Source organism: Balaenoptera musculus, chromosome 7 (genome assembly GCF_009873245.2).
Source record: "Balaenoptera musculus isolate JJ_BM4_2016_0621 chromosome 7, mBalMus1.pri.v3, whole genome shotgun sequence".
NCBI classification, from domain to species: domain Eukaryota; kingdom Metazoa; phylum Chordata; class Mammalia; order Artiodactyla; family Balaenopteridae; genus Balaenoptera; species Balaenoptera musculus.
In genome coordinates this window covers 59,242,080-59,270,005 of record NC_045791.1, presented here as the reverse complement: position 1 = coordinate 59,270,005, position 27,926 = coordinate 59,242,080, and the positions used below count along the sequence as shown (strand labels likewise).

Genomic DNA, 27,926 nt, shown 5'->3' with positions numbered 1-27,926 from the left:
TGTCCTTTTTACTTTCAACATCCCGAACCATAGTTTCCATATACTTTGAAGCAAGTGGCATACGAAAACATTTATGCATATTTCCAAAGGGATGGATTAGTTTACCTGGGTGGTTTTTTCTTCTAGGTGAGCCGGATCCCCCCAGGAAACTGGAAGTTACTGAAATGACAAAGAACAGCGCTACGTTAGCCTGGTTACCGCCCCTGCGCGACGGAGGCGCGAAGGTCGACGGCTACATCGTTAGTTACAGAGAAGAAGAGCTGCCTGCAGGTCGCTGGACAGAGTACTCGGTGGTGAAAGACCTCAGCCTTGTCGTCACCGGCCTCAAGGAGGGAAAGAAATACAAATTTAGGGTAGCAGCCAGAAATGCCGTTGGAGTCAGTTTGCCAAGAGAAGCTGAGGGAGTGTATGAAGCCAAAGCACAGCTATGTAAGTAGTCAGAGTCATTTTCCATGGGATAAAAGTTTATGAGGATCTTCTTTTGACATGTAGACATTTATCCCTGAAGAATCTAGTTCCAGAAATACTTGAAATATAGTAGAGAACAGTGGTTTGGAAACATCTGGACCCACAACAGGTAGTAAATACACCTTAAATCATGATACAGGACACACGTACATATATATGACTTAGAAAAAGTTTCTTAAAGCAACACCCATTCTTATCATGTATGCTGGCCTCAGATATTCTCAATTCGTTTCGATCCCATTCTCTGTAAAAAGTATTAGCAGTAATGCAAACATTAATTTGAACCCACTAATGGGTTGCAATCCACAGTTTGAAAAGCACTAGTATAGTTCCCCACCAGAGGAAATTTAACCTCCCCGCCAAATTAATGTATCTTCATCTTACTTTTAGTGCCACCCAAGATCCTTATGCCAGAGCAAATTACTATCAAAGCTGGGAAGAAACTCCGAATTGAAGCCCATGTGTATGGAAAGCCTCATCCGACCTGTAAATGGAAAAAAGGAGAAGATGAAGTTGTCACATCCAGCCACCTGGCAGTACATAAAGCAGACAATTCTTCAGTTCTGATCATAAAAGATGTTACTAGGAAAGACAGCGGTTACTATAGCCTCACTGCAGAGAACAGTTCTGGGACAGACACTAAGAAAATCAAAGTTATCGTCATGGGTAGGTTACGTGTTAGACAAATGGCCATCCAAATATGAATATCAGAAACATTTTTTCCAGTCAAATCCCTATTCTTATATTTCTTTCCTCTCGGTTCATGCAGATGCTCCTGGACCCCCTCAGCCTCCGTTTGACATTTCTGACATAGATGCCGATGCTTGCTCCCTGTCATGGCACATCCCCCTGGAGGACGGAGGCAGTAACATCACCAATTACATAGTGGAGAAGTGTGACGTGAGCAGGGGTGACTGGGTGACAGCGCTAGCTTCAGTGACAAAAACTTCCTGCAGGCTTGGAAAACTGATCCCAGGCCAAGAGTATATCTTCCGGGTCCGTGCTGAGAATCGATTTGGCATTTCAGAGCCTCTCACATCTCCAAAGATGCTGGCTGAGTTCCCATTTGGTATGTTTCTTTCAGGAAGAAAAAAAAAATTGTGTTTTCTTTCTAGTCTGTTACTTAGGCTAGAAACTGATATTTCCCTGATCTTCATCTCCAGATGTTCCCAGTGAACCCAAGAATGCACGAGTCACTAAAGTCAACAAAGACTGCATATTTGTGGCGTGGGATAGACCAGACAGTGATGGAGGGAGCCCCATTACCGGCTACCTGATTGAACGCAAAGAAAGAAACAGTTTGCTCTGGGTGAAAGCTAACGATACCCCTGTCCGGTCAACTGAATATCCCTGTGCTGGCCTGGTAGAAGGCCTTGAGTATTCATTCAGAATCTCTGCCCTAAATAAAGCTGGATCCAGCCCACCCAGCAAACCAACTGAATATGTAACTGCGAGAACGCCAGTTGGTGAGTAATTTTTTTGAGTAATTTTTTTTTTTTTTTTTTTTTAAGTATTATGAGGACACATTTAAATCTTGGAGTCTCTGAAGGTTACTATTTCCATTCAGGAATATGTTCTGGGTGATACTGTGAAACACAGAGCTTAAAATTTCTGCTGTTAAGATAAATGCTGAGAATATCTCTTTTGGTTTTAGATCCTCCTGGAAAGCCTGAAGTTATTGATGTTTCCAAGAGTACTGTGTCCCTCATCTGGGCCCGTCCAAAGCATGATGGAGGCAGCAAAATTATTGGCTATTTCGTAGAAGCTTGCAAACTTCCTGGTGATAAGTGGGTACGGTGTAATACTTCACCTCACCAGATTCCCCAGGAAGAGTACACAGCTACTGGCTTAGAAGAGAACGCTCAGTATCAATTTAGAGCAATTGCCAAGACTGCGGTAAACATTAGCCAGCCTTCTGAACCTTGTGATCCAGTGACTATCATGGCAGAAAATGGTAAGATTCTGTTGAACATTACAGGCAAAGGTGGACAGCACTCATAATGTATATTTCTCCTAATAAAAAACTAAATCTACACCTATGGAAATAAGGGCAAGTAAAATGATAGGTACTTTGTATACAGACACTAGAAATTATGATTATGGAGAATCTTAATAACATGCTAAACTAAAAAACAGGATACAAAACTGTGTGGACCGCATAATTTTAACCATACACAGGCACAGGCACAAAAAGATGCCAAAGAAATGCACCAAAATGATAAGAGTGAAGCTTTAAGGATGCTGGAATGATGGGCGATCTTTACTTTTTTCTTTATACTTTCAGCATTATCAAATTTCGGCATTTCTTTTATAATGAATATGTTACTTTCAAAAAATCCCATCTTGAAAAAGACAGCGTATGAATTGCCCACTTTTATCAGTAAGAATTATGTGATATAGCTTTGCATATATTAAATCCTTTTATCTTATTTCTTTCCAGTTCCTCCCAGGATAGACCTGAGTGTGGCTATGAAATCTTTGCTCACTGTGAAAGCTGGAACTAACGTTTGCCTGGATGCTACTGTTTTTGGTAAACCAATGCCCACAGTCTCTTGGAAGAAGGATGGGACGCCGCTGAAAGCATCGGAAGGCATCAAGATGGCCATGAAGCGGAACCTGTGTACCCTGGAGCTGTTCAGCGTGAATCGGAAAGACTCGGGGGACTATACCATCACTGCCGAAAACGCAAGTGGCTCCAAATCAGCCACCATCAAGCTCAAAGTGTTAGGTAACTAAAGCACTTCACTAGAATCTCATGTTTCACTTTGGTTAATGTGATGTCATAGAATTTACAAAATAATATGTGAGAAGAGGTACCTATCTCGATGTATCTTTCGTCATCGCAGAATTATTCTCATCACAGAACAACAGCGTTTTACAGCCGAAAAGACCACTAGAGATCACATATTCCAGTTACATAATTTTAGATATGAGGAAATTAAGATTTGGAAAAATTAAGTAACTTCCAAGGTCGTATAGGAAGTTAATGACAACATAAAGGCTGCAGCCCAGGTCTCCAGACCTCCACTCTACTCATTCCCTATTTCACATGTGTGAGTGAAAGACTTCACTTTTCTTCCTTATCCTTTCAGATAAACCAGGTCCTCCAGCATCTGTTAAAATCAACAAAATGTATTCAGATCGTGCAATGCTTTCTTGGGAACCTCCTCTTGAAGACGGAGGCTCAGAAATCACCAACTATGTTGTTGACAAACGTGAAACGAGCAGACCCAACTGGGCACAAGTCTCTGCCACTGTGCCCATCACCAGCTGCAGCGTGGAGAAACTGATAGAGGGCCATGAGTATCAGTTCCGAATTTGTGCTGAAAATAAATACGGAGTGGGCGACCCGATCTTAACTGAACCGGCAATTGCTAAAAACCCATATGGTAAGAATATTTTCCTGAGGTTTTTCTCTTTTTTTTTTTAAACTTCCTTATTGGAGTATAATTGCTTTACAATGGTGTGTTACTTTCTGCTTTATAACAAAGTGAATCAGCTATATGTATACATATATCCCCATATCCCTTCCCTCTGGAGCCTCCCTCCCACCCTCCCTATCCCACCCCTCTAGGTGGTCACAAAGCATCGAGCTGATCTCCCTGTGCTATGCAGCAGCTTCTCACTAGCTAGCTATTTTACATTCGGTAGTGTATATATGTCCATGCCACTCTCTCACTTCATCCCAGCTTACCCTTCCCCCTCCCCATGTCCTCAAGTCCATTCTCTACGTCTGCATCTTTATTCCTGCCCTGCCCCTACATTCTTCAGAACGATTTTTTTTTTTTTAAGATTCCATATATATGTGTTAGCATACGGTATTTGTTTTTTTCTTTCTGACTTACTTCACTCTGTATGACAGACTCTAGGTCCATCCACCTCACTACAAATAACTCATTTTACTTTTTAAATATTACCTTTTAGACTGGGACATTAACTTGTCAATCAATCTCTGCAGACCCACCCGGACGCTGTGATCCTCCTGTTATTAGCAACATAACCAAAGATCACATGACAGTAAGCTGGAAACCACCAGCAGATGATGGCGGCTCCCCCATCACTGGCTATTTGGTTGAAAAGCGGGAAACCCAGGCAATTAACTGGACTAAGGTCAACAGAAAACCCGTTATAGAAAGAACGATAAAAGCAACAGGTCTCCAAGAAGGCACGGAATATGAGTTCCGAGTTACAGCTATAAATAAGGCTGGACCAGGCAAACCCAGTGATGTATCCAAAGCTGCTTATGCCCAAGATCCTCTGTGTAAGTTTTCATGAGAGAGTCCAATATTCTGTGTTATAATCAACATTCAACAACTGGGAATGAGGTTTTAATGAAAATTTTTCTATTATTATTTATCCTCAGATCCTCCTGGTCCACCAGCTTTTCCCAAAGTATATGATACAACCCGTAGCTCCGTGAGTCTATCTTGGGGCAAGCCAGCCTATGATGGTGGTAGCCCTATCATTGGTTACCTTGTTGAAGTAAAACGAGCTGATTCTGATAACTGGGTGAGGTGCAATTTACCACAGAAGCTACAGAAAACCCGCTTTGAGGTTACCGGCCTAATGGAAAACACAGAATATCAGTTCCGCGTGTATGCCGTTAATAAGATAGGATATAGTGACCCCAGCGATGTGCCAGATAAACACTGTCCCAAGGACATTTTAAGTGAGTATTACCAGGAGAAATATACAGAACTTTTCTCATCAGTCATATTGTAAGAGGGAGTACGGTACTCTCTTATGTAGATTTATTTATTTATAAGTTTTAGGGTTGGTAACTCTACAAGTATCAATACATTTTAGGAGAGCTGGGTTGGTACCTTATGGTATTGTATAATAAGCTAAATGGAATGCAAGTATGAGAATTTCATGTCTTCAAAAGAATATGGGATATAGGAATTTTATTCTGAGAATAAAAAGATTTTTTAAAACTAAGTAGTGAGCTATTTATCATTCTTAGGTTTTTATTTTCTCTTCTAATCTACCCCTCTCCATAAGTATATAATGGGTAAGCTCTCCATCATCTTAATTTCTCTTCTCACCATTTCTTCTATTCACCTATTCTCCCTAACCAGTGCTCCTTTTACTTTGAATTACTTGGTATTATACTTCACCCTCTGTGTACTGTTCTTCCTACAATGAAATGAAGAGTATATAGCAGAGTGCCTTCACTGGAAGAAAGCCAAAAACCAATCATCTATTTTTAATATACAGAGAGTTTAAGAGTATATAAGGTTCATGAGATAAGGAGATGCAGATCCTCCAGGGAAAACTTGGGTCGGCCTATAGGATATTGGAAAATAGAAAGATCAATAATTGCTACAGAGTATTAAAATCGTTGGCAACGGGACTTCCCTGGTGGCGCAGTGGTTAAGAATCTGCCTGCCAATGCAGCGGACACGGGTTCGAGCCCTGGTCGGGGAAGATCCCACATGCCGTGGAGCAACTAAGCCCATGTGCCACAACTACTGAGCCTGCGTTCTAGAGCCCACGAGCCACAACTACTGAAGCCCGTGTGCCTAGAGCCTGTGCTCTGCAACAAAGAGTAGCCCCCGCTCGCCACAACTAGAGAATGCCTGCACGCAGCAACGAAGACCCAATGCAGCCAATAAATAAATAAATGTTTAAAAATTAAAAAAATAGTTGGCAAAAGTTTTGAGGATTATATTAAGGATTTTCTAAAGAACTAGAGATCAGTTATGGAAAGAAACATATTTTAGGAGTGATCAGGCCAGTTCTTGGAAATACATTTGACCATTATTACTCTGTCTTTACTCCAACATTAAACAGTTCCACCTGAGGGAGAACTTGATGCTGATTTGAGGAAAACACTCATATTACGTGCTGGAGTTACAATGAGACTGTATGTACCAGTAAAAGGACGTCCACCTCCCAAGATAACTTGGTCTAAACCAAATGTCAATCTAAGAGAAAGGATTGGACTCGACATAAAGTCAACTGACTTTGACACTTTCTTGCGCTGTGAAAATGTGAACAAATATGATGCAGGAAAATATATCTTGACTCTGAAGAACAGCTGTGGTAAAAAAGAATATACCATTGTAGTGAAAGTGCTTGGTAAGTCCACTTGAAAAAACAATCATATATATGCTTAAAATGTAGTCTATGTATTTTTTACGTATTCATTTCTTATTTACCCACTATTTATTCAGATACTCCTGGGCCACCCATCAATGTGACTGTCAAAGAAATATCCAAAGATTCTGCTTATGTTACCTGGGATCCTCCCATTATTGATGGCGGAAGCCCCATCATAAACTATGTGGTAGAAAAGCGTGACGCAGAGAGGAAGTCCTGGTCCACTGTGACAACGGAGTGCTCCAAAACAAGCTTCAGAGTTTCTAACTTGGAGGAAGGAAAATCCTACTTCTTCAGGGTGTTTGCGGAAAACGAGTACGGCATTGGTGATCCCGGTGAAACACGTGATGCCGTGAAAGCTTCCGGTGAGCAAATGAGCTACCATCCCATCATTTTGAGTGACATCTTACCTTGGTTATCCAGGGCTTAGACGTATCGTTTCTCCTTTGCTTTAGAAACCCCTGGACCAGTTGTGGACCTTAAAGTGACGTCTGTGACCAAGTCATCTTGTAGCATAGGCTGGAAAAAGCCTCGCAGCAATGGTGGGAGTCGAATTATCGGATATGTCGTTGATATCCTGACTGAAGAAAATAAGTGGCAACGAGTCACGAAATCACTAAACTTACAGTATTCCATGAAAGATTTGACTGAAGGGGAGGAATACACCTTCAGAGTGAGTGCTGAGAATGAAAACGGAGAAGGGACCCCATGTGAAATCACTGTTGTGGCAAAGGATGATGTCGGTAAGCCTTCAGCCATCATCTCCATTTTCCCTCTGTCATCAAAAGTGCCCTCTTGAGCCCTACTCACTGGCTTATGTAAAAATCCTTTAAAAACTATAACGATCCGAAAAAATTAACTGCCTGGCATTAAAAATAACAATAACTTATCTCTGCCGTTTTACAGTGGCTCCTGACCTTGACTTAAAGGACCTTCCTGATTTGTGCTACTTGGCTAAAGAAAACAGCAACTTCCGTCTTAAGATCCCCATAAAAGGCAAGCCAGCTCCATCCGTGTCCTGGAAGAAAGGAGAAGATCCTCTAGCAACAGACACAAGGGTCAGTGTCGAGTCATCTGCAGCTAACACAACTCTTGTAGTGAATGACTGCCAAAAATCTGATGCTGGAAAATACACAATCACACTGAAGAATGTTGCCGGCACCAAGGAAGGAACTCTCTCCATAAAAGTTGTCGGGAAGCCTGGCATCCCCACTGGACCAATCAAATTTGACGAAGTCACAGCAGAAGCCATGACCTTAAAGTGGGGTCCTCCAAAGGACGACGGAGGTTCTGAGATCACCAACTATATCCTAGAGAAGAGAGATTCTGTAAACAACAAGTGGGTGACATGTGCCTCAGCTGTCCAGAAAACCACCTTTAGAGTCATGAGACTTCATGAGGGTACGGAATACACCTTCAGGGTCAGTGCCGAAAATAAATACGGTGTAGGAGAGGGCCTGAAATCGGAGCCAATTGTTGCTAGACATCCATTTGGTAAGTGTCTCAAGGTCAGAAAACATAAAGCAAAACATGGTTCTGGCTTATTTATAATACATTCCTGATTATAAATCTTGCATTATCTACTTTTTCCTAGATGTGCCCGATGCTCCCCCACCTCCCAATATTGTGGATGTCAGACATGATTCCGCATCTCTAACTTGGACTGACCCCAGGAGAACTGGAGGCTCTCCAATTACAGGTATTTAGTTGGCTCTTACCGTACAGCGTTTACATTAAGATTTCTTCCAAATCTTCCTCCCTGAAAACAAGTTGAATCTGTGCTCCTTATTTATAGCACTATCTGCACATACAAAAATGTATTTTCCTTTTTTCAGTTCATTATGCATTCAGTACATGAAGCATTAAGCAAGCTAATTCATTAAGCTAATGCTTAATTTCAATGAAAACCTCCTAATGTAATAGTTAATAAAGGCTTTCTTAATGATATCTATTTTTGTAAGTTAAAATTTTTTGACAGAAGGTGCAATAAATATGTCTATTCCAAGGGGAAAAAAATGGCTCTATGCCTAGGTAATAAAAGTATACATACAAGCAAGAATGATTACTTGTTCCGTGCGTGTGTGTGTATGTGTGTGTGTGTATGTATGTATTTAAAAATCAGGCTACATTTGTACGTTCTATGTGAATTGACACATCACTGGATCTTTTGTAGGGTATCATATCGAGTCCAAGGAAAGAAATAGCCTTTTGTGGAAGAGGGCTAACAAGACTCCTGTTAGGATGAAAGACTTCAAAGTGACAGGACTAACTGAAGGTCTGGAATATGAATTCCGAGTTATGGCAATCAATTTAGCAGGAGTAGGCAAGCCAAGCCTGCCATCAGAGCCAGTTGTGGCACTTGATCCAATTGGTAAGTCATTATACAAAGCAAAATCCAGGTGTATTTTCTTCATGAAGAGAACATTGGTGTGTGTTTGACTGGGTTTCTTTGTCTGTTTTTTTGCTATATTTTAGACCCTCCTGGCAAACCTGAGGTTATTAATGTAACAAGGAATTCAGTGACTCTCATTTGGACTGAACCCAAATATGATGGTGGTCATAAGTTGACTGGATACATAGTGGAGAAGCGAGATCTTCCCTCTAAATCTTGGATGAAAGCCAACCATGTTAATGTCCCAGATTGTGCCTTTACTGTTACTGACCTTGTTGAGGGTGGAAAATATGAATTCAGAATTAGAGCAAAGAATACAGCAGGTGCTATCAGTGCTCCATCAGAAAGTACAGGAACCATTATTTGCAAGGATGAATATGGTAGGTCTATTTTACTTTTTATGCACATAAACAATAGTAAATTAAGCGTCCTTCCTTTTCTGATTAAAATGTTCTTTTTTTCTTTGCAGAGGCACCAACCATTGTCCTTGATCCCACAATAAAGGATGGGCTAACAGTTAAAGCAGGTGACACCATTGTTTTGAATGCCATTAGCATTCTCGGCAAGCCTCTTCCGAAGTCAAGTTGGTCCAGGGCAGGAAAAGACATCAGACCATCAGACATCGTTCAGATAACTTCAACCCCAACATCTTGCATGCTTGCTATCAAGTATGCCACTAGAAAAGATGCTGGTGAATACACCATCACTGCTACCAATGCTTTTGGCACAAAGGAGGAGCATGTGAAGGTGACAGTCCTCGATGTACCTGGTCCCCCAGGTCCGATCGAAGTCAGTAATGTTTCTGCTGAAAAAGCAACGCTTACATGGACACCTCCCTTAGAAGATGGCGGCTCACCAATTAAGTCTTATGTTCTTGAAAAGAGAGAAACCAGCCGACTTTTGTGGACAGTGGTTGCCGAAGATATTCAGTCTTGCAGGCATGTGGCAACCAAACTTATCCAGGGAAATGAGTACATCTTCCGGGTCTCAGCTGTAAACCAGTATGGCAAAGGGGAACCCGTACAGTCCGAACCTGTCAAGATGGTAGACAGATTTGGTACGTAGAGCATATAAGGGAATTGATATATAAGCATTTGCAGCAGAATTTAGGAAATCATAGATTTCTCATAAATTTGCTTTCTTTTCAGGTCCACCTGGCCCCCCTGGAAAACCAGAGGTGTCCAATGTCACTAAAAACACTGCCACTGTCAGTTGGAAAAGACCAGTTGATGATGGTGGCAGTGAGATCACAGGGTATCATGTAGAAAGGAGAGAGAAGAAAGGCTTGCGATGGGTGAGAGCAACAAAGACTCCAGTTTCCGATCTCAGATGCAAAGTAACAGGACTGCAAGAAGGAAACACCTACGAATTCCGTGTCAGTGCAGAGAACAAAGCAGGAATTGGTCCACCTAGTGATACTTCAAATCCTGTTCTAATGAAAGATGTAGCATGTTAGTATTTATCTTTTTCAATACAGCTCATTTGGGAGTGCCAATATTTTATATAATTTATACAAAAGCCAAACCCTTAACACTTTTGTGCCTTTGTTTCCTTTTCAGATCCCCCAGGACCACCCTCAAATGCACGTGTCACTGATACCACCAAGAAATCTGCTTCTTTGGCATGGGGCAAGCCTCATTATGACGGTGGGCTTGAAATCACTGGCTATGTCGTAGAGCATCAAAAAGTAGGAGATGATGCCTGGATAAAGGATACGACAGGAACCGCCCTCAGAATCACCGAGTTTGTCATTCCTGATCTTCAGACTAAAGAAAAGTACAATTTTAGAATCAGTGCCATCAACGATGCAGGTGTTGGGGAGCCAGCAGTGATTTCAAATGTTGAAATTGTAGAACGGGAGATGGCTCCTGATTTCGAACTAGATGCTGAGCTTCGAAGAACCCTTGTTGTGAGAGCAGGACTCAGTATTAGAATATTTGTGCCCATTAAAGGTCGTCCTGCTCCTGAAGTGACATGGACCAAAGATGATATCAACCTTAAAAACCGAGCTAACATTGAAAGTACAGAGTCGTTCACGCTCCTGATCATCCCAGAATGTAACAGATATGACACCGGTAAATTTGTGATGACCATTGAAAACCCCGCTGGGAAGAAAAGTGGTTTCGTTAACGTCAGAGTCTTGGATACACCAGGACCTGTCCTTAACCTGAGGCCTACTGACATCACAAAGGAGAGTGTCACCCTGCACTGGGACCTCCCGCTGATAGATGGGGGCTCACATATAACAAACTACATTGTGGAGAAACGAGAAGCAACACGGAAATCTTACTCCACGGTCACCACTAAGTGCCATAAATGCACATACAAAGTTACTGGCTTGTCTGAAGGATGTGAATACTTCTTCAGAGTGATGGCAGAAAATGAGTATGGAACTGGTGAGCCAACAGAAACAAAAGAGCCTGTAAAAGCCTCCGAAGCACCATCACCACCAGACAGTCTTAACATTATGGACATAACTAAGAGTACAGTCAGCCTGGTGTGGCCTAAACCCAAGCACGATGGTGGCAGTAAGATCACTGGCTATGTGATTGAAGCCCAAAGAAAAGGCTCTGACCAGTGGACCCACATCACAACCGTGAAGGGGTTAGAATGTGTTGTGAAGAATCTAACTGAAGGGGAAGAATACACCTTCCAAGTGATGGCAGTGAACAGTGCAGGGAGAAGTGCCCCTAGAGAAAGCCGACCCGTCGTTGTCAAGGAGCAGACAATGCTTCCAGAATTGGATCTCCATGGCATTTATCAAAAATTAGTCATTGCTAAGGCTGGTGACAACATCAAAGTTGAAATTCCAGTGCTAGGTCGACCAAAGCCCACAGTTACATGGAAGAAAGGAGACCAGATTCTTAAACAGACCCAGAGGGTTAATTTTGAAAACACAGCAACTTCAACCATCTTAAATATCAACGAGTGTGTAAGAAGCGATAGTGGGCCCTACCCATTAACAGCAAGGAACATTGTGGGAGAGGTTGGTGATGTCATCACCATTCAAGTCCACGATATCCCAGGGCCACCTACTGGACCAATCAAATTTGATGAAGTTTCGTCTGATTTTGTCACCTTCTCTTGGGACCCACCTGAGAACGATGGAGGTGTACCCATAAGCAACTATGTAGTAGAAATGCGACAGACTGACAGTACCACATGGGTTGAGTTAGCAACCACTGTTATACGCACTACCTACAAAGCCACTCACCTTACTACCGGAGTGGAGTATCAATTCCGGGTAAAAGCTCAAAACAGATACGGAGCTGGACCAGGCATCACATCAGCATCCGTAGTTGCCAACTATCCATTTAAGGTTCCTGGGCCTCCTGGTACCCCTCAGGTAACTGCAGTTACCAAGGATTCAATAACAATCAGCTGGCATGAGCCTCTTACTGATGGTGGAAGCCCCATTTTAGGATACCACATTGAAAGAAAAGAACGAAGTAGTATTCTCTGGCAGACTGTGAGCAAAGCATTAGTACCAGGCAACATTTTCAAATCAAGTGGACTTACAGATGGTATTGCTTATGAATTCCGAGTGATCGCAGAAAACATGGCTGGCAAAAGCAAGCCGAGCAAGCCATCTGAACCTGTGTTAGCTTTGGATCCCATTGACCAACCTGGGAAACCGGTTCCTCTAAATATTACTAGACACACAGTGACCCTTAAATGGGCTAAGCCTGAATATACTGGAGGCTTTAAAATTACCAGTTATATAGTTGAAAAGAGAGATTTTCCTAATGGACGGTGGCTGAAAGCCAACTTCAGCAACATTTTGGAGACTGAATTTACAGTCAGCGGACTAACAGAAGATGCCGCATACGAATTCCGCGTGATTGCCAAAAATGCTGCTGGTGCTATTAGCCCACCATCTGAGCCATCAGATGCTGTCACATGCAGGGACGACATCGAAGCACCAAGGATAATGGTGGATATCAAATTTAAGGACACAATTATAATAAAAGCAGGTGAAGCATTCAAGCTGGAAGCTGATGTTTCAGGTCGCCCACCTCCAACAATGGAATGGACCAAAGATGGAAAGGAGCTTGAAAACACAGCAAAATTAGAAATTAAAATGGCAGATTTCTCTACTAATCTGGTAAACAAGGATTCACTAAGAAGGGATGGCGGTGCCTATACCCTTACAGCAACCAATCCTGGTGGTTTTGCTAAACATATTTTCAATGTCAAAGTTCTTGACAGACCAGGCCCACCTGAAGGACCTTTAGATGTATCTGAAGTGACATCAGAAAAATGTGTATTGTCATGGTTGCCTCCACTGGACGATGGAGGTGCCAAAATTGACCATTATGTAGTTCAGAAACGTGAAACCAGCAGACTGGCATGGACAAATGTAGCTTCAGAAGTCCAAGTAACAAGACTAAAGGTCACTAAACTTTTAAAAGGCAATGAATACATATTCCGTGTGATGGCTGTGAATAAATATGGAGTTGGAGAGCCACTGGAATCAGAGCCTGTGCTTGCACTGGATCCTTATGGACCTCCTGAACCACCCAAAAATCCTGAAGTTACAACTATTACTAAAGATTCCATGGTTGTCTGCTGGGGACATCCTGACTCTGATGGCGGCAGCGAAATCATCAATTATATTGTGGAACGGCGTGATAAAGCTGGCCAACGCTGGGTGAAATGCAACAAAAAGACTCTTACTGATTTAAGATATAAAGTGTCTGGACTGACAGAAGGACATGAATATGAGTTCCGGATCATGGCTGAGAACGCTGCTGGAATCAGCGCACCGAGTGCTACCAGTCCATTTTATAAAGCTTGTGATGCTGTGTTTAAACCCGGCCCGCCAGGTAACCCACGTGTTCTAGATACAAGCAGATCATCCATTTCAATAGCTTGGAACAAACCTATCTATGATGGTGGTTCCGAAATCACTGGGTATATGGTTGAGATCGCCCTGCCAGAAGAAGATGAATGGCATATTGTCACTCCACCAGCCGGGCTCAAGGCAACTTCTTACACTATCACCAACCTCACAGAGAACCAGGAATATAAAATCCGCATCTATGCCATGAATTCTGAAGGCATTGGGGAACCTGCACTTGTTCCTGGAACTCCAAAGGCTGAAGACAGGATGCTGCCTCCAGAGATTGAACTGGACGCTGAACTGCGCAAAGTTGTTGCCATAAGAGCTTGTTGTACCCTGAGACTTTTTGTTCCAATCAAAGGAAGGCCAGTACCTGAGGTGAAGTGGACCCGGGAACACGGAGAATCTTTAGATAAAGCTAGCATTGAGTCCACAAGCTCTTACACCCTGCTTATCGTTGGAAACGTAAACAGATTCGACAGTGGCAAATACATACTAACTATAGAAAACAGCTCAGGCAGCAAGTCTGCATTTGTCAGTGTCAGAGTACTGGATACACCAGGCCCTCCACAGGATCTGAAGGTAAAGGAGGTCACTAAGACATCTGTCACACTGACATGGGAGCCTCCTCTTCTTGACGGAGGTTCAAAAATAAGTAACTATATTGTTGAAAAGCGGGAATCAACAAGGAAAGCATATTCAACTGTTGCAACAAATTGCCACAAGACTTCCTGGAAGGTAGACCAGCTTCAAGAAGGCTGTAATTACTACTTCAGGGTTCTTGCTGAAAATGAATATGGCATCGGGCTGCCTGCTGAAACCGCAGAATCTGTGAAAGCATCAGAACGACCTCTTCCTCCAGGAAAAATAACTTTGGTGGACGTCGCAAGAAATAGCGTGTCACTCTCTTGGGAGAAACCTGAGCATGATGGAGGCAGCCGAATTCTAGGCTACACTGTAGAGATGCAGAGCAAAGGCAGTGACAAATGGGTCACATGTGCCACAGTCAAAGTCACCGAAGCCACTATTACTGGATTAATTCAGGGTGAAGAATACACTTTCCGTGTTTCAGCTCAGAATGAGAAGGGCATCAGCGATCCAAGACAACTGAGTGTGCCAGTAGTTGCCAAGGATCTTGTCATTCTACCAGCCTTCAAACTCCTGTTCAATACTTTCACTGTACTGGCAGGTGAAGATCTGAAAGTCGATGTTCCATTCATTGGACGCCCTACGCCAACTGCAACCTGGCATAAAGATGATGTACCACTGAAGCAGACAACCAGGGTAAATGCAGAGAGCACAGAAAATAACTCACTACTGACAATAAAGGAAGCCTGCCGAGAAGATGTTGGACGTTACGTAGTTAAACTGACTAACTCAGCCGGTGAAGCTACTGAAACCCTTAATGTTATTGTTCTTGACAAACCAGGGCCTCCAACGGGACCAGTTAAAATGGATGAAGTGACAGCTGATAGTATCACTTTCTCCTGGGGCCCACCTAAGTATGATGGTGGAAGCTCTATCAATAATTACATTGTAGAAAAACGGGACACTTCCACAACCACCTGGCAAATTGTGTCGGCTACTGTTGCAAGGACAACAATAAAAGCTTGCAGGTTAAAGACTGGATGTGAATATCAGTTTAGGATTGCAGCTGAAAACAGATATGGAAAGAGTACCTACCTCAATTCAGAGCCTACTGTAGCCCAGTATCCATTCAAAGTTCCTGGTCCTCCTGGCACACCGTTCGTAACGCTCTCCTCCAAGGACAGTATGGAAGTACAATGGAACGAGCCAGTCAGTGATGGAGGTAGCAAAGTCACTGGCTATCATCTAGAACGCAAGGAGAGAAATAGCATCCTCTGGGTTAAGTTGAATAAGACACCCATTCCTCAAACCAAGTTTAAAACAACTGGCCTCGACGAAGGCATTGAATATGAATTTAGAGTCTCCGCAGAGAACATCGTGGGCATCGGCAAGCCAAGTAAAGTGTCAGAAAGCTACGTCGCCCGTGATCCATGTGATCCACCAGGAAGGCCAGAGCCAATCATTGTCACAAGGAATTCTGTGACTCTTCAGTGGAAGAAACCCACATATGATGGTGGAAGCAAGGTCACTGGTTATATTGTTGAGAAGAAAGAACTGCCCGAGGGCCGCTGGATGAAAGCCAGTTTTACAAATGTCATTGACACTCAGTTTGAAGTAACTGGCCTAGCTGAAGATCACAGATATGAGTTCCGGGTTATAGCTCGAAATGCTGCAGGAGTGTTTAGTGAGCCTTCAGAAAGCACAGGAGCAATAACAGCAAGAGATGAGGTAGAACCACCACGAATTCGTATGGATCCAAAATACAAAGACACAATTGTGGTTCACGCTGGTGAGTTATTCAACATTGACGCAGATATTTATGGCAAACCAGTACCAACCACTCAGTGGCTAAAAGGTGATCAGGAGCTTTCAAATACAGCTCGATTAGAAATAAAGAGCACTGATTTTGCCACCAGTCTCAATGTAAAGGATGCAATACGTGTTGACAGTGGAAATTACATTCTGAAAGCCAAAAATGTTGCAGGAGAGATATCAGTCACTGTAAATGTCAAAGTTCTTGACAGACCAGGGCCACCTGAAGGACCTATTGTTATATCAGGAGTTACAGCAGAAAAATGCACACTGGCTTGGAAACCCCCACTACAAGATGGTGGGAGTGATATCATAAATTATATTGTGGAAAAGAGAGAAACCAGCCGCTTGGTTTGGACTGTGGTTGATGCCAACGTGCAAACTCTCAGCTGCAAGCTTACTAAGCTTCTTGAAGGCAATGAATATATCTTCCGTATAATGGCTGTCAACAGATATGGTGTTGGCGAACCTCTTGAATCTGAGCCAGTAATTGCCAAGAATCCATTTGTAGTGCCAGATGCACCAAAAGCTCCAAAAATCACAGCGGTGACCAAGGACTCAATGGTTGTTGTATGGGAAAGGCCAGCATCTGATGGTGGCAGTGAAATTCTTGGATATGTTCTTGAAAAACGGGATAAAGAGGGCATCAGATGGACAAGATGCCATAAACGTCTGATTGGCGAACTGCGCTTGAGAGTAACTGGACTCTTAGAAAATCACAATTATGAATTCAGGGTCTCAGCTGAGAATGCTGCTGGACTCAGTGAACCAAGCCCACCTTCTGCTTACCAAAAGGCTTGTGATCCTATTTATAAACCAGGACCTCCAAACAATCCCAAGGTCATTGATATTACCAGATCATCCGTCTTCCTTTCTTGGGGCAAACCAATATATGATGGTGGCTGTGAAATCCAAGGATACATTGTTGAAAAATGTGACGTGAGTGTTGGTGAATGGACAATGTGCACTCCACCGACTGGAATCAATAAAACAAATATAGAAGTCGAGAAGCTGCTGGAAAAGCATGAGTACAACTTCCGTATCTGTGCTGTTAACAAAGCTGGAGTTGGAGAACATGCCGATGTCCCTGGACCTATTATAGTTGAAGAAAAATTGGAAGCACCAGACATTGATCTTGACCTAGAACTAAGGAAAATTATAAATATAAGGGCAGGCGGCTCCTTAAGGCTATTTGTTCCTATTAGAGGTCGTCCTACACCAGAAGTTAAATGGGTAAAGGTGGATGGTGAAATCCGAGACGCAGCTATAATTGACAGCACTAGCAGCTTCACCTCTCTTGTTCTTGACAATGTCAACCGATATGATAGTGGAAAATATACTCTCACGTTAGAAAACAGCAGTGGGACAAAGACTGCCTTTGTTACTGTGAGAGTCCTGGACACACCAAGTCCACCTGTTAATCTGAAAGTCACAGAAATCACCAAAGACTCAGTATCAATTACATGGGAACCTCCTTTGTTGGATGGGGGATCCAAAATTAAAAATTACATTGTTGAGAAACGTGAAGCCACAAGGAAATCATACGCTGCAGTTGTAACAAATTGCCATAAGAATTCTTGGAAAATCGATCAACTCCAAGAAGGCTGCAGTTACTACTTTAGAGTCACAGCTGAGAACGAATATGGTATTGGCCTTCCCGCCCACACTGATGATCCAATTAAGGTTGCAGAAGTCCCACAACCTCCAGGAAAAATAACTGTGGATGATGTCACCAGAAACAGTGTCTCTTTGAGTTGGACAAAGCCTGAACATGATGGCGGCAGTAAAATCATTCAGTATATTGTGGAAATGCAAGCTAAACACCATGAGAAATGGTCAGAGTGTGCTCGAGTCAAGTCCCTTGAAGCCGTAATTACCAACCTAACTCAGGGAGAAGAATACCTTTTTAGAGTTGTGGCTGTAAATGAAAAGGGAAGAAGTGATCCTAGGTCTCTTGCAGTTCCAATAGTTGCCAAAGATCTGGTCATTGAGCCAGATGTAAGACCTGCATTTAACAATTATAGTGTACAGGTTGGCCAAGATTTGAAAATAGAAGTGCCAATTTCTGGACGTCCTAAGCCAACCATTACCTGGACTAAAGACGGTCTTCCACTGAAGCAGACTACAAGAATCAATGTTACTGATTCACTTGACCTCACCATACTCAGTATTAAAGAAACTCATAAGGATGACAGTGGACACTATGGAATCACAGTTGCTAATGTTGTTGGTCAGAAGACAGCATCCATCGAAATTATAACCCTAGATAAGCCTGATCCTCCAAAAGGACCTGTTAAATTTGATGAAGTCAGTGCTGAAAGTATTACCTTATCTTGGGAACCTCCATTATATACAGGGGGCTGCCAGATTACTAACTACATTGTTCAGAAAAGAGATACAACCACCACAGTATGGGATGTTGTTTCTGCTACTGTTGCCAGAACTACACTCAAAGTGACCAAACTGAAGACTGGTACAGAATACCAATTCAGAATATTCGCTGAAAACAGATATGGACAAAGCTTTGCCTTGGAATCTGAGCCAATTGTAGCTCAATATCCCTACAAAGTACCAGGTCCTCCAGGCACACCATTTGTCACAGCCATTTCCAAAGACTCCATGCTTATAGAGTGGCATGAACCAATCAATAACGGTGGAAGTCCAATCATAGGTTACCACCTTGAGAGAAAGGAAAGAAATAGTATTTTGTGGACAAAGGTCAACAAAACTATTATTCATGACACCCAGTTTAAAGCACTCAATCTTGAAGAAGGCATTGGATATGAATTCAGAGTTTATGCTGAAAATATTGTTGGTATAGGCAAAGCAAGCAAGAATTCTGAATGCTATGTAGCCAGAGATCCCTGTGACCCACCAGGAACCCCAGAAGCAATAATAGTTAAAAGACATGAAATCACTTTACAATGGACCAAACCAGCATATGATGGTGGAAGTATGATTACGGGTTACATTGTAGAGAAACGTGATTTGCCTGAGGGTCGCTGGATGAAAGCCAGCTTCACAAACGTCATTGAAACTCAATTTACTGTGTCAGGTCTTACTGAAGATCAAAGATATGAATTCAGAGTCATTGCAAAGAATGCAGCTGGCACAATAAGCAAACCCTCTGACAGTACTGGACCGATAACTGCCAAGGATGAGGTCGAACTCCCAAGAATTTCAATGGATCCAAAATTCAGAGACACAATTGTGGTAAATGCTGGAGAAACATTCAGGCTTGAAGCTGATGTCCACGGAAAGCCGCTACCTACCATTGAGTGGTTAAGAGGAGATAAGGAAATTGAAGAATCTGCTAGATGTGAAATAAAGAACACAGATTTCAAGGCTTTACTTATTGTAAAAGATGCCATTAGAATTGATGGTGGACAGTATATTTTAAGAGCTTCCAATGTTGCAGGTTCTAAGTCATTCCCAGTGAATGTAAAAGTGTTAGATAGACCAGGACCTCCAGAAGGGCCAGTCCAGGTTACCGGAGTCACCGCTGAAAAATGCACATTAACATGGTTTCCACCACTTCAAGATGGTGGCAGCAACATTTCTCACTATGTTGTTGAAAAGAGAGAAACAAGTCGGCTTGCCTGGACTGTTGTTGCTTCAGAGGTTGTAACCGATTCTCTGAAAGTTACCAAACTCTTAGAAGGGAATGAATATATTTTCCGTATAATGGCTGTCAACAAATACGGTGTTGGAGAGCCTTTGGAATCTGCACCAGTACTCATGAAAAATCCATTTGTGCTTCCTGGACCACCAAAAAGCCTGGAAGTCACAAACGTTGCCAAGGACTCCATGACCATCTGTTGGAACCGTCCAGATAGTGATGGTGGAAGTGAGATTATTGGCTACATTGTAGAAAAAAGAGACAAAAGTGGCATTAGGTGGATAAAATGTAATAAACGCCGCATTACAGATTTGCGTCTAAGAGTAACAGGATTAACAGAAGATCATGAGTATGAATTCAGAGTCTCTGCAGAAAACGCTGCTGGAGTTGGAGAACCAAGTCTAGCTACAGTTTATTATAAGGCTTGCGATCCGGTGTTCAAACCTGGCCCCCCCATCAATGCACACATTGTAGACACCACTAAAAATTCAATTACACTTGCCTGGGGTAAACCCATCTACGATGGTGGCAGTGAGATCCTGGGATACGTAGTAGAAATCTGTAAAGCAGATGAAGAAGAATGGCAAATAGTTACTCCACAGACTGGCCTGAGGGCCACTCGATTTGAAATTTCAAGACTCACTGAACACCAGGAGTATAAAATACGAGTCTGTGCCCTCAATAAAGTTGGTTTAGGTGAGGCTACATCAGTTCCTGGTACTGTGAAACCAGAAGATAAACTCGAAGCACCTGAACTTGACCTTGACTCTGAATTAAGGAAAGGAATTGTTGTAAGAGCTGGTGGATCTGTCAGAATTCACATTCCATTCAAAGGTCGCCCAACACCTGAGATCACTTGGTCTCGAGAGGAAGGTGAATTCACAGATAAGGTCCAAACTGAAAAAGCAGCAAACTATACCCAACTATCAATAGATAACTGTGATAGAAATGATGCTGGAAAATATACTCTCAAGCTGGAAAACAGCAGTGGATCTAAATCTGCCTTTGTAACTGTGAAAGTTCTTGACACCCCAGGACCACCACAGAATTTGGCAGTCAAAGAAGTGAGAAAAGATTTTGTCCTTCTGATATGGGAACCACCCATCATCGATGGGGGTGCAAAGGTCAAGAACTATGTTATTGACAAACGTGAGTCAACCAGAAAAGCATATGCTAACGTGAGTAATAAATGCAGCAAAACAAGCTTTAAAGTTGAGAATCTTACAGAAGGAGCCATGTACTACTTTAGAGTAATGGCTGAAAATGAATTTGGAGTTGGTGTTCCAGTGGAAACCACTGATGCTGTGAAAGCAGCTGAGCCTCCTTCCCCACCAGGAAAGGTCACACTCACTGACGTGTCCCAGACTAGTGCATCGCTGATGTGGGAGAAACCTGAACATGATGGTGGTAGCAGAATCCTGGGGTATGTTGTTGAAATGCAGCCCAAAGGAACAGAAAAATGGAGTGTTGTGGCTGAATCCAAAGTCTGCAATGCAGTTGTTACTGGTTTGAGTTCTGGACAAGAATATCAGTTCCGTGTCAAGGCTTACAACGAGAAAGGAAAAAGCGATCCAAGAGTGCTTGGTGTTCCTGTCATAGCCAAGGACTTGACTATACAGCCTAGTTTTAAGTTACCATTTAACACATATAGTGTCCAAGCTGGAGAAGCTCTTAAAATCGAAATTCCTGTTATTGGCCGACCGAGACCTGAAATTTCATGGGTCAAAGATGGCGAGCCTCTTAAACAGACAACAAGAGTAAATGTTGAGGAAACAGCTACATCAACTGTTTTGCACATTATAGAAAGTAACAAAGATGACTTTGGAAAATACATCATAACAGCAACAAATAGTGCAGGTACGGCAACTGAAAATCTCAGCATTATCGTTTTGGAAAAGCCTGGACCTCCAGTTGGACCAGTTCGGTTTGATGAAGTTAGTGCAGACTTTGTGGTCATATCTTGGGAACCTCCAGCCTATACTGGTGGCTGCCAAATAAGCAACTACATTGTAGAGAAGCGAGATACAACTACCACCAGTTGGCACATGGTATCAGCAACAGTTGCAAGAACAACAATTAAAATAACCAAACTGAAAACAGGCACCGAGTACCAGTTTAGAATTTTTGCAGAAAACAGGTATGGAAAAAGTGCCCCCTTGGATTCTAAACCAGTTATTGTACAATATCCATTTAAAGAACCCGGGCCACCTGGCACTCCTTTTGTGACATCAGTCTCGAAAGATCAAATGCTTGTGCAGTGGCACGAGCCAGTTAATGATGGAGGCAGCAAAGTTACTGGCTACCATCTTGAACAGAAAGAAAAGAACAGCATTTTATGGGTCAAATTAAATAAGACTCCCATTCAAGACACCAAATTCAAAACAACTGGGCTTGATGAAGGCCTTGAGTATGAGTTCAAAGTTTCTGCTGAAAATATTGTTGGCATCGGCAAGCCGAGCAAAGTGTCGGAATGCTTTGTTGCTCGTGATCCATGTGACCCACCAGGTCGCCCTGAAGCCATTGTTATTACACGAAACAATGTCACGCTGAAATGGAAGAAACCTGCCTATGACGGTGGCAGCAGAATAACAGGTTATATTGTAGAAAAGAAAGATCTACCTGACGGCCGTTGGATGAAAGCCAGCTTTACTAATGTATTAGAAACTGAATATACAGTGAGTGGACTTGTAGAAGACCAAAGATATGAATTCAGAGTAATTGCAAGAAATGCAGCTGGCAACTTTAGTGAACCATCTGAAAGCACTGGCGCCATTACTGCAAGAGATGAAATTGATGCACCAAATGCCTCACTGGATCCCAGATATAAAGATGTCATCGTTGTTCATGCAGGAGAGACTTTTGTCCTTGAAGCTGATATCCGTGGCAAACCTATACCTGATATTGTTTGGTCAAAAGATGGAAAAGAGCTTGAAGAAACGGCTGCCAGAATGGAAATTAAGTCTACTATTCAGAAAACAACTCTTCTTGTCAGAGACTGTATACGTAGTGACGGAGGACAATATATCCTGAAACTCAGCAACGTGGGTGGTACAAAGTCTATACCAATCACTGTAAAGGTACTTGACAGGCCAGGGCCTCCTGAAGGGCCTCTGAAAGTTTCTGGAGTTACTGCTGAAAAATGTTACCTGGCATGGAACCCACCTTTACAAGATGGTGGTGCTAATATCTCACATTACATCATTGAAAAGAGAGAGACAAGCAGACTCTCCTGGACCCAGGTTTCAACTGAGGTACAGGCCCTTAACTACAAAGTCACTAAACTTCTTCCTGGTAATGAGTACATTTTCCGTGTCATGGCTGTGAATAAATATGGAATTGGAGAGCCTCTGGAATCTGAGCCTGTTGTAGCCTGTAATCCTTATAAACCACCAGGTCCTCCTTTGCCACCTGAAGCCTCAGCAATCACCAAAGAGTCTATGGTCGTAACATGGGCACGCCCAGTGGATGATGGAGGTGCTGAAATCGAGGGCTACATTCTTGAAAAACGAGATAAGGAAGGCATTAGATGGACCAAGTGCAACAAGAAAACACTAACAGATCTTCGATTCAGGGTAACTGGCCTTACTGAAGGGCATTCCTATGAATTCCGAGTTGCTGCTGAAAATGCAGCTGGTGTGGGTGAACCTAGTGAGCCATCTGTTTTCTATCGTGCATGTGATGTTCTGTATCCACCAGGACCACCAAGTAATCTAAAAGTGACAGACACTTCCAGATCTTCTGTCTCCCTGGTGTGGAATAAGCCAATTTATGATGGCGGTGCTCCTGTTAAGGGCTATGTTGTTGAGGTCAAAGAAGCCACTGCTGACGAATGGACAACGTGCACTCCACCAACAGGATTACAAGGAAAGCAGTTCACCGTGACCAAGCTTAAAGAAAATACTGAATATAACTTCCGTATTTGTGCCATCAATTCTGAAGGCATAGGTGAACCTGCAACTATACCTGGTTCAGTTGTTGCTAAAGAGAGGCAAGAGCCACCAGAAATAGAACTGGATGCTGATCTCCGAAAAGTGGTCATTCTGCGTGCGAGTGCTACTTTACGCTTATTTGTCACTATCAAAGGTCGACCAGAACCTGAAGTTAAATGGGAAAAGGCAGAAGGCGTTCTCACTGACCGGGCCCAGATTGAGGTGACCAGCTCATATACAATGCTGGTAATTGACAACGTTACCAGATTTGACAGTGGTCGGTATAATCTGACACTAGAAAATAACAGTGGCTCTAAAACTGCTTTTGTTAACGTCAGAGTTCTCGACTCACCAAGCGCCCCTGTGAATTTGACCGTAGGAGAAGTGAAGAAAGATTCAGTGACACTGGCTTGGGAACCGCCACTTATTGATGGTGGAGCTAAGATTACGAACTACATCGTCGAAAAACGAGAAACTACAAGAAAAGTGTATGCTACTGTTACAAACAATTGCACGAAGAACACTTTTAAAATTGAAAACCTGCAAGAAGGATGTTCTTACTACTTCCGAGTCTTGGCTTCCAATGAATATGGGATTGGTTTGCCAGCTGAAACAACTGAACCTGTTAAAGTTTCTGAAACACCTCTCCCACCTGGAAGAGTAACTCTTGTTGATGTGACCCGTAACACAGCTACAATTAAGTGGGAGAGACCAGAAAGTGACGGTGGCAGCAAAATTACCGGTTATGTAGTTGAAATGCAGACCAAAGGGAGTGAAAAATGGAGCATCTGCACACAAGTTAAGACTCTAGAAGCAACTATATCTGGCCTAACTGCTGGAGAGGAGTATATCTTCAGGGTAGCTGCACTTAATGAAAAAGGAAAAAGTGATCCAAGACAACTTGGAGTGCCAGTAATTGCAAGAGATATTGAAATAAAGCCTTCAGTTGAGCTTCCTTTCAATACTTTCAATGTAAAGGCTAGAGACCAACTGAAGATTGATGTTCCATTTAAAGGAAGACCTCAACCTACTGTAAGCTGGAAAAAAGATGGTCAGACTCTTAAAGAGACAACTAGAGTAAATGTTTCTTCTTCAAAGACTGTAACATCACTAACAATTAAGGAAGCTTCAAAGGAAGATGTTGGAACTTATGAATTATGTGTTGCAAACAGTGCTGGATCCATAACAGTTCCTATTACTATAATTGTGCTTGACAAACCAGGACCTCCCGGACCTATACATATTGATGAGGTTAGTTGTGACAATATAACCATTTCTTGGAATCCTCCAGAATATGATGGTGGCTGCCAGGTTAGCAATTACATCGTTGAAAAGAGAGAAACCTCTTCTACAACATGGCACATAGTTTCACAGGCAGTTGCAAGAACATCCATTAAAATAGTTCGTCTAGTAACAGGAAGTGAGTATCAGTTCCGCGTTTGTGCAGAAAACCGCTACGGAAAGAGCTCCTACAGTGCATCTTCAGCTGTAGTTGCAGAGTATCCATTCAGCCCCCCAGGTCCTCCTGGTACTCCTAAAGTTGTGCATGCCACAAAATCCACAATGTTGGTAACCTGGCAAGTGCCAGTTAATGATGGAGGAAGTCAAGTACTTGGCTATCACCTTGAGTATAAAGAAAGAAGCAGCATTCTTTGGTCAAAAGCAAATAAGAGCCTCATCACTGATACTCAAAGGAAAGTCTCCGGCCTTGAAGAAGGACTGATGTATGAGTATCGTGTATATGCTGAGACTATTGCTGGAATTGGTAAATGCAGTAAGTCTTGTGAACCAGTCCCTGCAAGAGACCCTTGTGACCCTCCTGGACAACCTGAAGTCACAAATATCACAAGGAAATCAGTGTCACTTAAATGGTCTAAACCACATTATGATGGTGGAGCTAAGATCACCGGATACATTGTTGAACGTAGAGAACTACCAGATGGCCGGTGGCTGAAGTGCAACTTTACTAGTGTACAAGAAACATACTTTGAAGTAACTGAACTTACTGAAGATCAGCGTTATGAATTCCGGGTTTTCGCAAGGAATGCTGCTGACTCAACTAGTGAGCCATCTGAATCCACTGGACCTATCACAGTTAAAGACGATGTTGAGGCTCCAAGAATTATGATGGATGTCAAGTTCCGAGGTGTTATTGTTGTCAAAGCTGGAGAGGTCCTTAAGATAAATGCAGACATTGCAGGGCGACCTCTGCCAGTAATTTCCTGGGCCAAGGATGGTGTAGAAATTGAAGAGAGAGCAAGAACAGAAATTGTTTCAACAGACTACAATACTTTGCTAACAGTGAAAGACTGTGTCCGACGAGACTCTGGGCAGTATGTGCTAACACTGAAGAATGTTGCTGGAACTCGGTCTTTGGCAGTTAATTGCAAGGTACTTGATAAGCCTGGCCCACCAGCAGGACCACTTGAAATAACTGGCCTCACTGCTGAGAAATGCTCTGTTTCTTGGGGACCGCCCCAAGAAGATGGTGGCGCAGCTATCGACTATTACATTGTAGAAAAACGCGAGACAAGTCGCCTTGCTTGGACAATATGTGAAGGAGAGTTAAGGACAACATCCTGTAAAGTGACCAAGTTGCTCAAAGGCAATGAATACATCTTTAGAGTAACTGGTGTTAATAAATATGGTGTTGGTGAGCCCCTGGAGAGTGTGGCTGTAAAGGCACTAGATCCATTTACGGTTCCAAGTCCACCCACATCTTTGGAAATTACATCTGTGACCAAGGAGTTCATGACACTTTGCTGGGCAAGACCAGAGAGTGATGGAGGCAGTGAAATCTCTGGATACATAATTGAAAGGCGAGAGAAAAACAGCCTACGATGGTTGCGTGTAAACAAAAAACCAGTTTATGATCTGAGAGTGAAATCAACAGGACTTCGGGCAGGATGTGAATATGAGTATCGGGTATATGCAGAAAATGCTGCAGGCCTGAGCCTTCCAAGTGAAACCTCTCCCTTAATTCAGGCAGAAGATCCCGTGTTCTTACCATCTCCTCCATCCAAACCCAATATCATGGACTCAGGCAAGACCAATATAACTATTGGCTGGGTTAAGCCCTTATTTGATGGTGGGTCCCCAGTAACTGGATACACTGTAGAATTTAAAAAATCTGATGAAATTGACTGGAAAACTGCCATTCAGAACTTAAGGGGCACAGAATACACAATAAGTGGACTAACCACAGGAGCCGAATACATTTTCAGAATAAGATCTATCAATAAGGTCGGTGCTAGTGATCCCAGTGATAGCTCCGATCCCCAGATAGCAAAAGAAAGAGAAGAAGAACCTGTATTTGATCTTGACAGTGAAATGAAGAAGACCTTGATTGTCAAGGCCGGTGCCTCCTTTACCATGACTGTGCCTTTCCGAGGAAGACCAGTACCCAGTGTCTCCTGGAGCAAACCAGACACTGACCTCCGCACTAGAGCTTATATTGATTCCACAGACTCTCGTACATCACTGACTATTGAAAATGCCAATAGAAATGATTCTGGAAAATACACATTAACAATTCAGAATATTTTGAATGCTGCTTCACTGACCTTAGTTGTCAAAGTTTTAGATTCTCCTGGTCCTCCAGCCAATATTACTGTACATGATGTCACCAGAGAGTCTGCAGTGTTATCCTGGGATGTTCCTGAAAATGACGGTGGAGCACCAGTGAAGAATTACTACATAGAAAAACGGGAGGCCAGTAAGAAAGCATGGGTCTCAGTGACCAGCAACTGTAACCGCCTCTCCTACAAAATTACCAACTTACAAGAAGGGGCGATTTACTACTTCAGAGTCTCTGGAGAAAATGAGTTTGGTGTTGGTGTACCAGCTGAAACGAAGGAAGGAGTAAAAATAACAGGTATGTTTTAAGAACAAAGAAAAAACCTACATATCCATATTCATTTTCCTAGACTAGTGTGAATCATTTTAATTATTGTTTAATCTTAAATGCTTTTGGTTCACACCTCGAACAATTCATAGTATAGCACAAAATGAAATCTTACTACTAGAGAAAGTTTTTCATTGATTAAAAAAAAGTAGAAATTTACATAGCTGGAGTTGGATAATGTATTCTGAATTCAAGTATAATTGAATTTGACTGCACATATATATATAAACATATATAGTGTGTGTGCAGAAATTGTATGACAGTGTTTC

General features: G+C 42.5%; 1 protein-coding gene across 1 annotated transcript in view; it reads left to right on the top strand.

Moving 5' to 3' along the window:
- The window catches only part of TTN (titin), a 287,707-nt gene that overhangs the window by 227,184 nt on the left and 32,597 nt on the right, over nt 1-27,926 (top strand). The window contains exons 270-288 of the mRNA XM_036857396.1: nt 127-429; nt 859-1,134; nt 1,238-1,537; nt 1,632-1,934; nt 2,123-2,422; nt 2,909-3,196; nt 3,561-3,857; nt 4,427-4,729; nt 4,832-5,137; nt 6,262-6,549; nt 6,645-6,935; nt 7,026-7,313; nt 7,477-8,064; nt 8,165-8,269; nt 8,744-8,941; nt 9,046-9,342; nt 9,432-10,019; nt 10,111-10,413; nt 10,522-27,627. Coding sequence (XP_036713291.1) covers nt 127-429; nt 859-1,134; nt 1,238-1,537; nt 1,632-1,934; nt 2,123-2,422; nt 2,909-3,196; nt 3,561-3,857; nt 4,427-4,729; nt 4,832-5,137; nt 6,262-6,549; nt 6,645-6,935; nt 7,026-7,313; nt 7,477-8,064; nt 8,165-8,269; nt 8,744-8,941; nt 9,046-9,342; nt 9,432-10,019; nt 10,111-10,413; nt 10,522-27,627 — 22,728 coding nt within the window. The remainder of the gene's footprint in view (nt 1-126; nt 430-858; nt 1,135-1,237; nt 1,538-1,631; nt 1,935-2,122; nt 2,423-2,908; nt 3,197-3,560; nt 3,858-4,426; nt 4,730-4,831; nt 5,138-6,261; nt 6,550-6,644; nt 6,936-7,025; nt 7,314-7,476; nt 8,065-8,164; nt 8,270-8,743; nt 8,942-9,045; nt 9,343-9,431; nt 10,020-10,110; nt 10,414-10,521; nt 27,628-27,926) is intronic.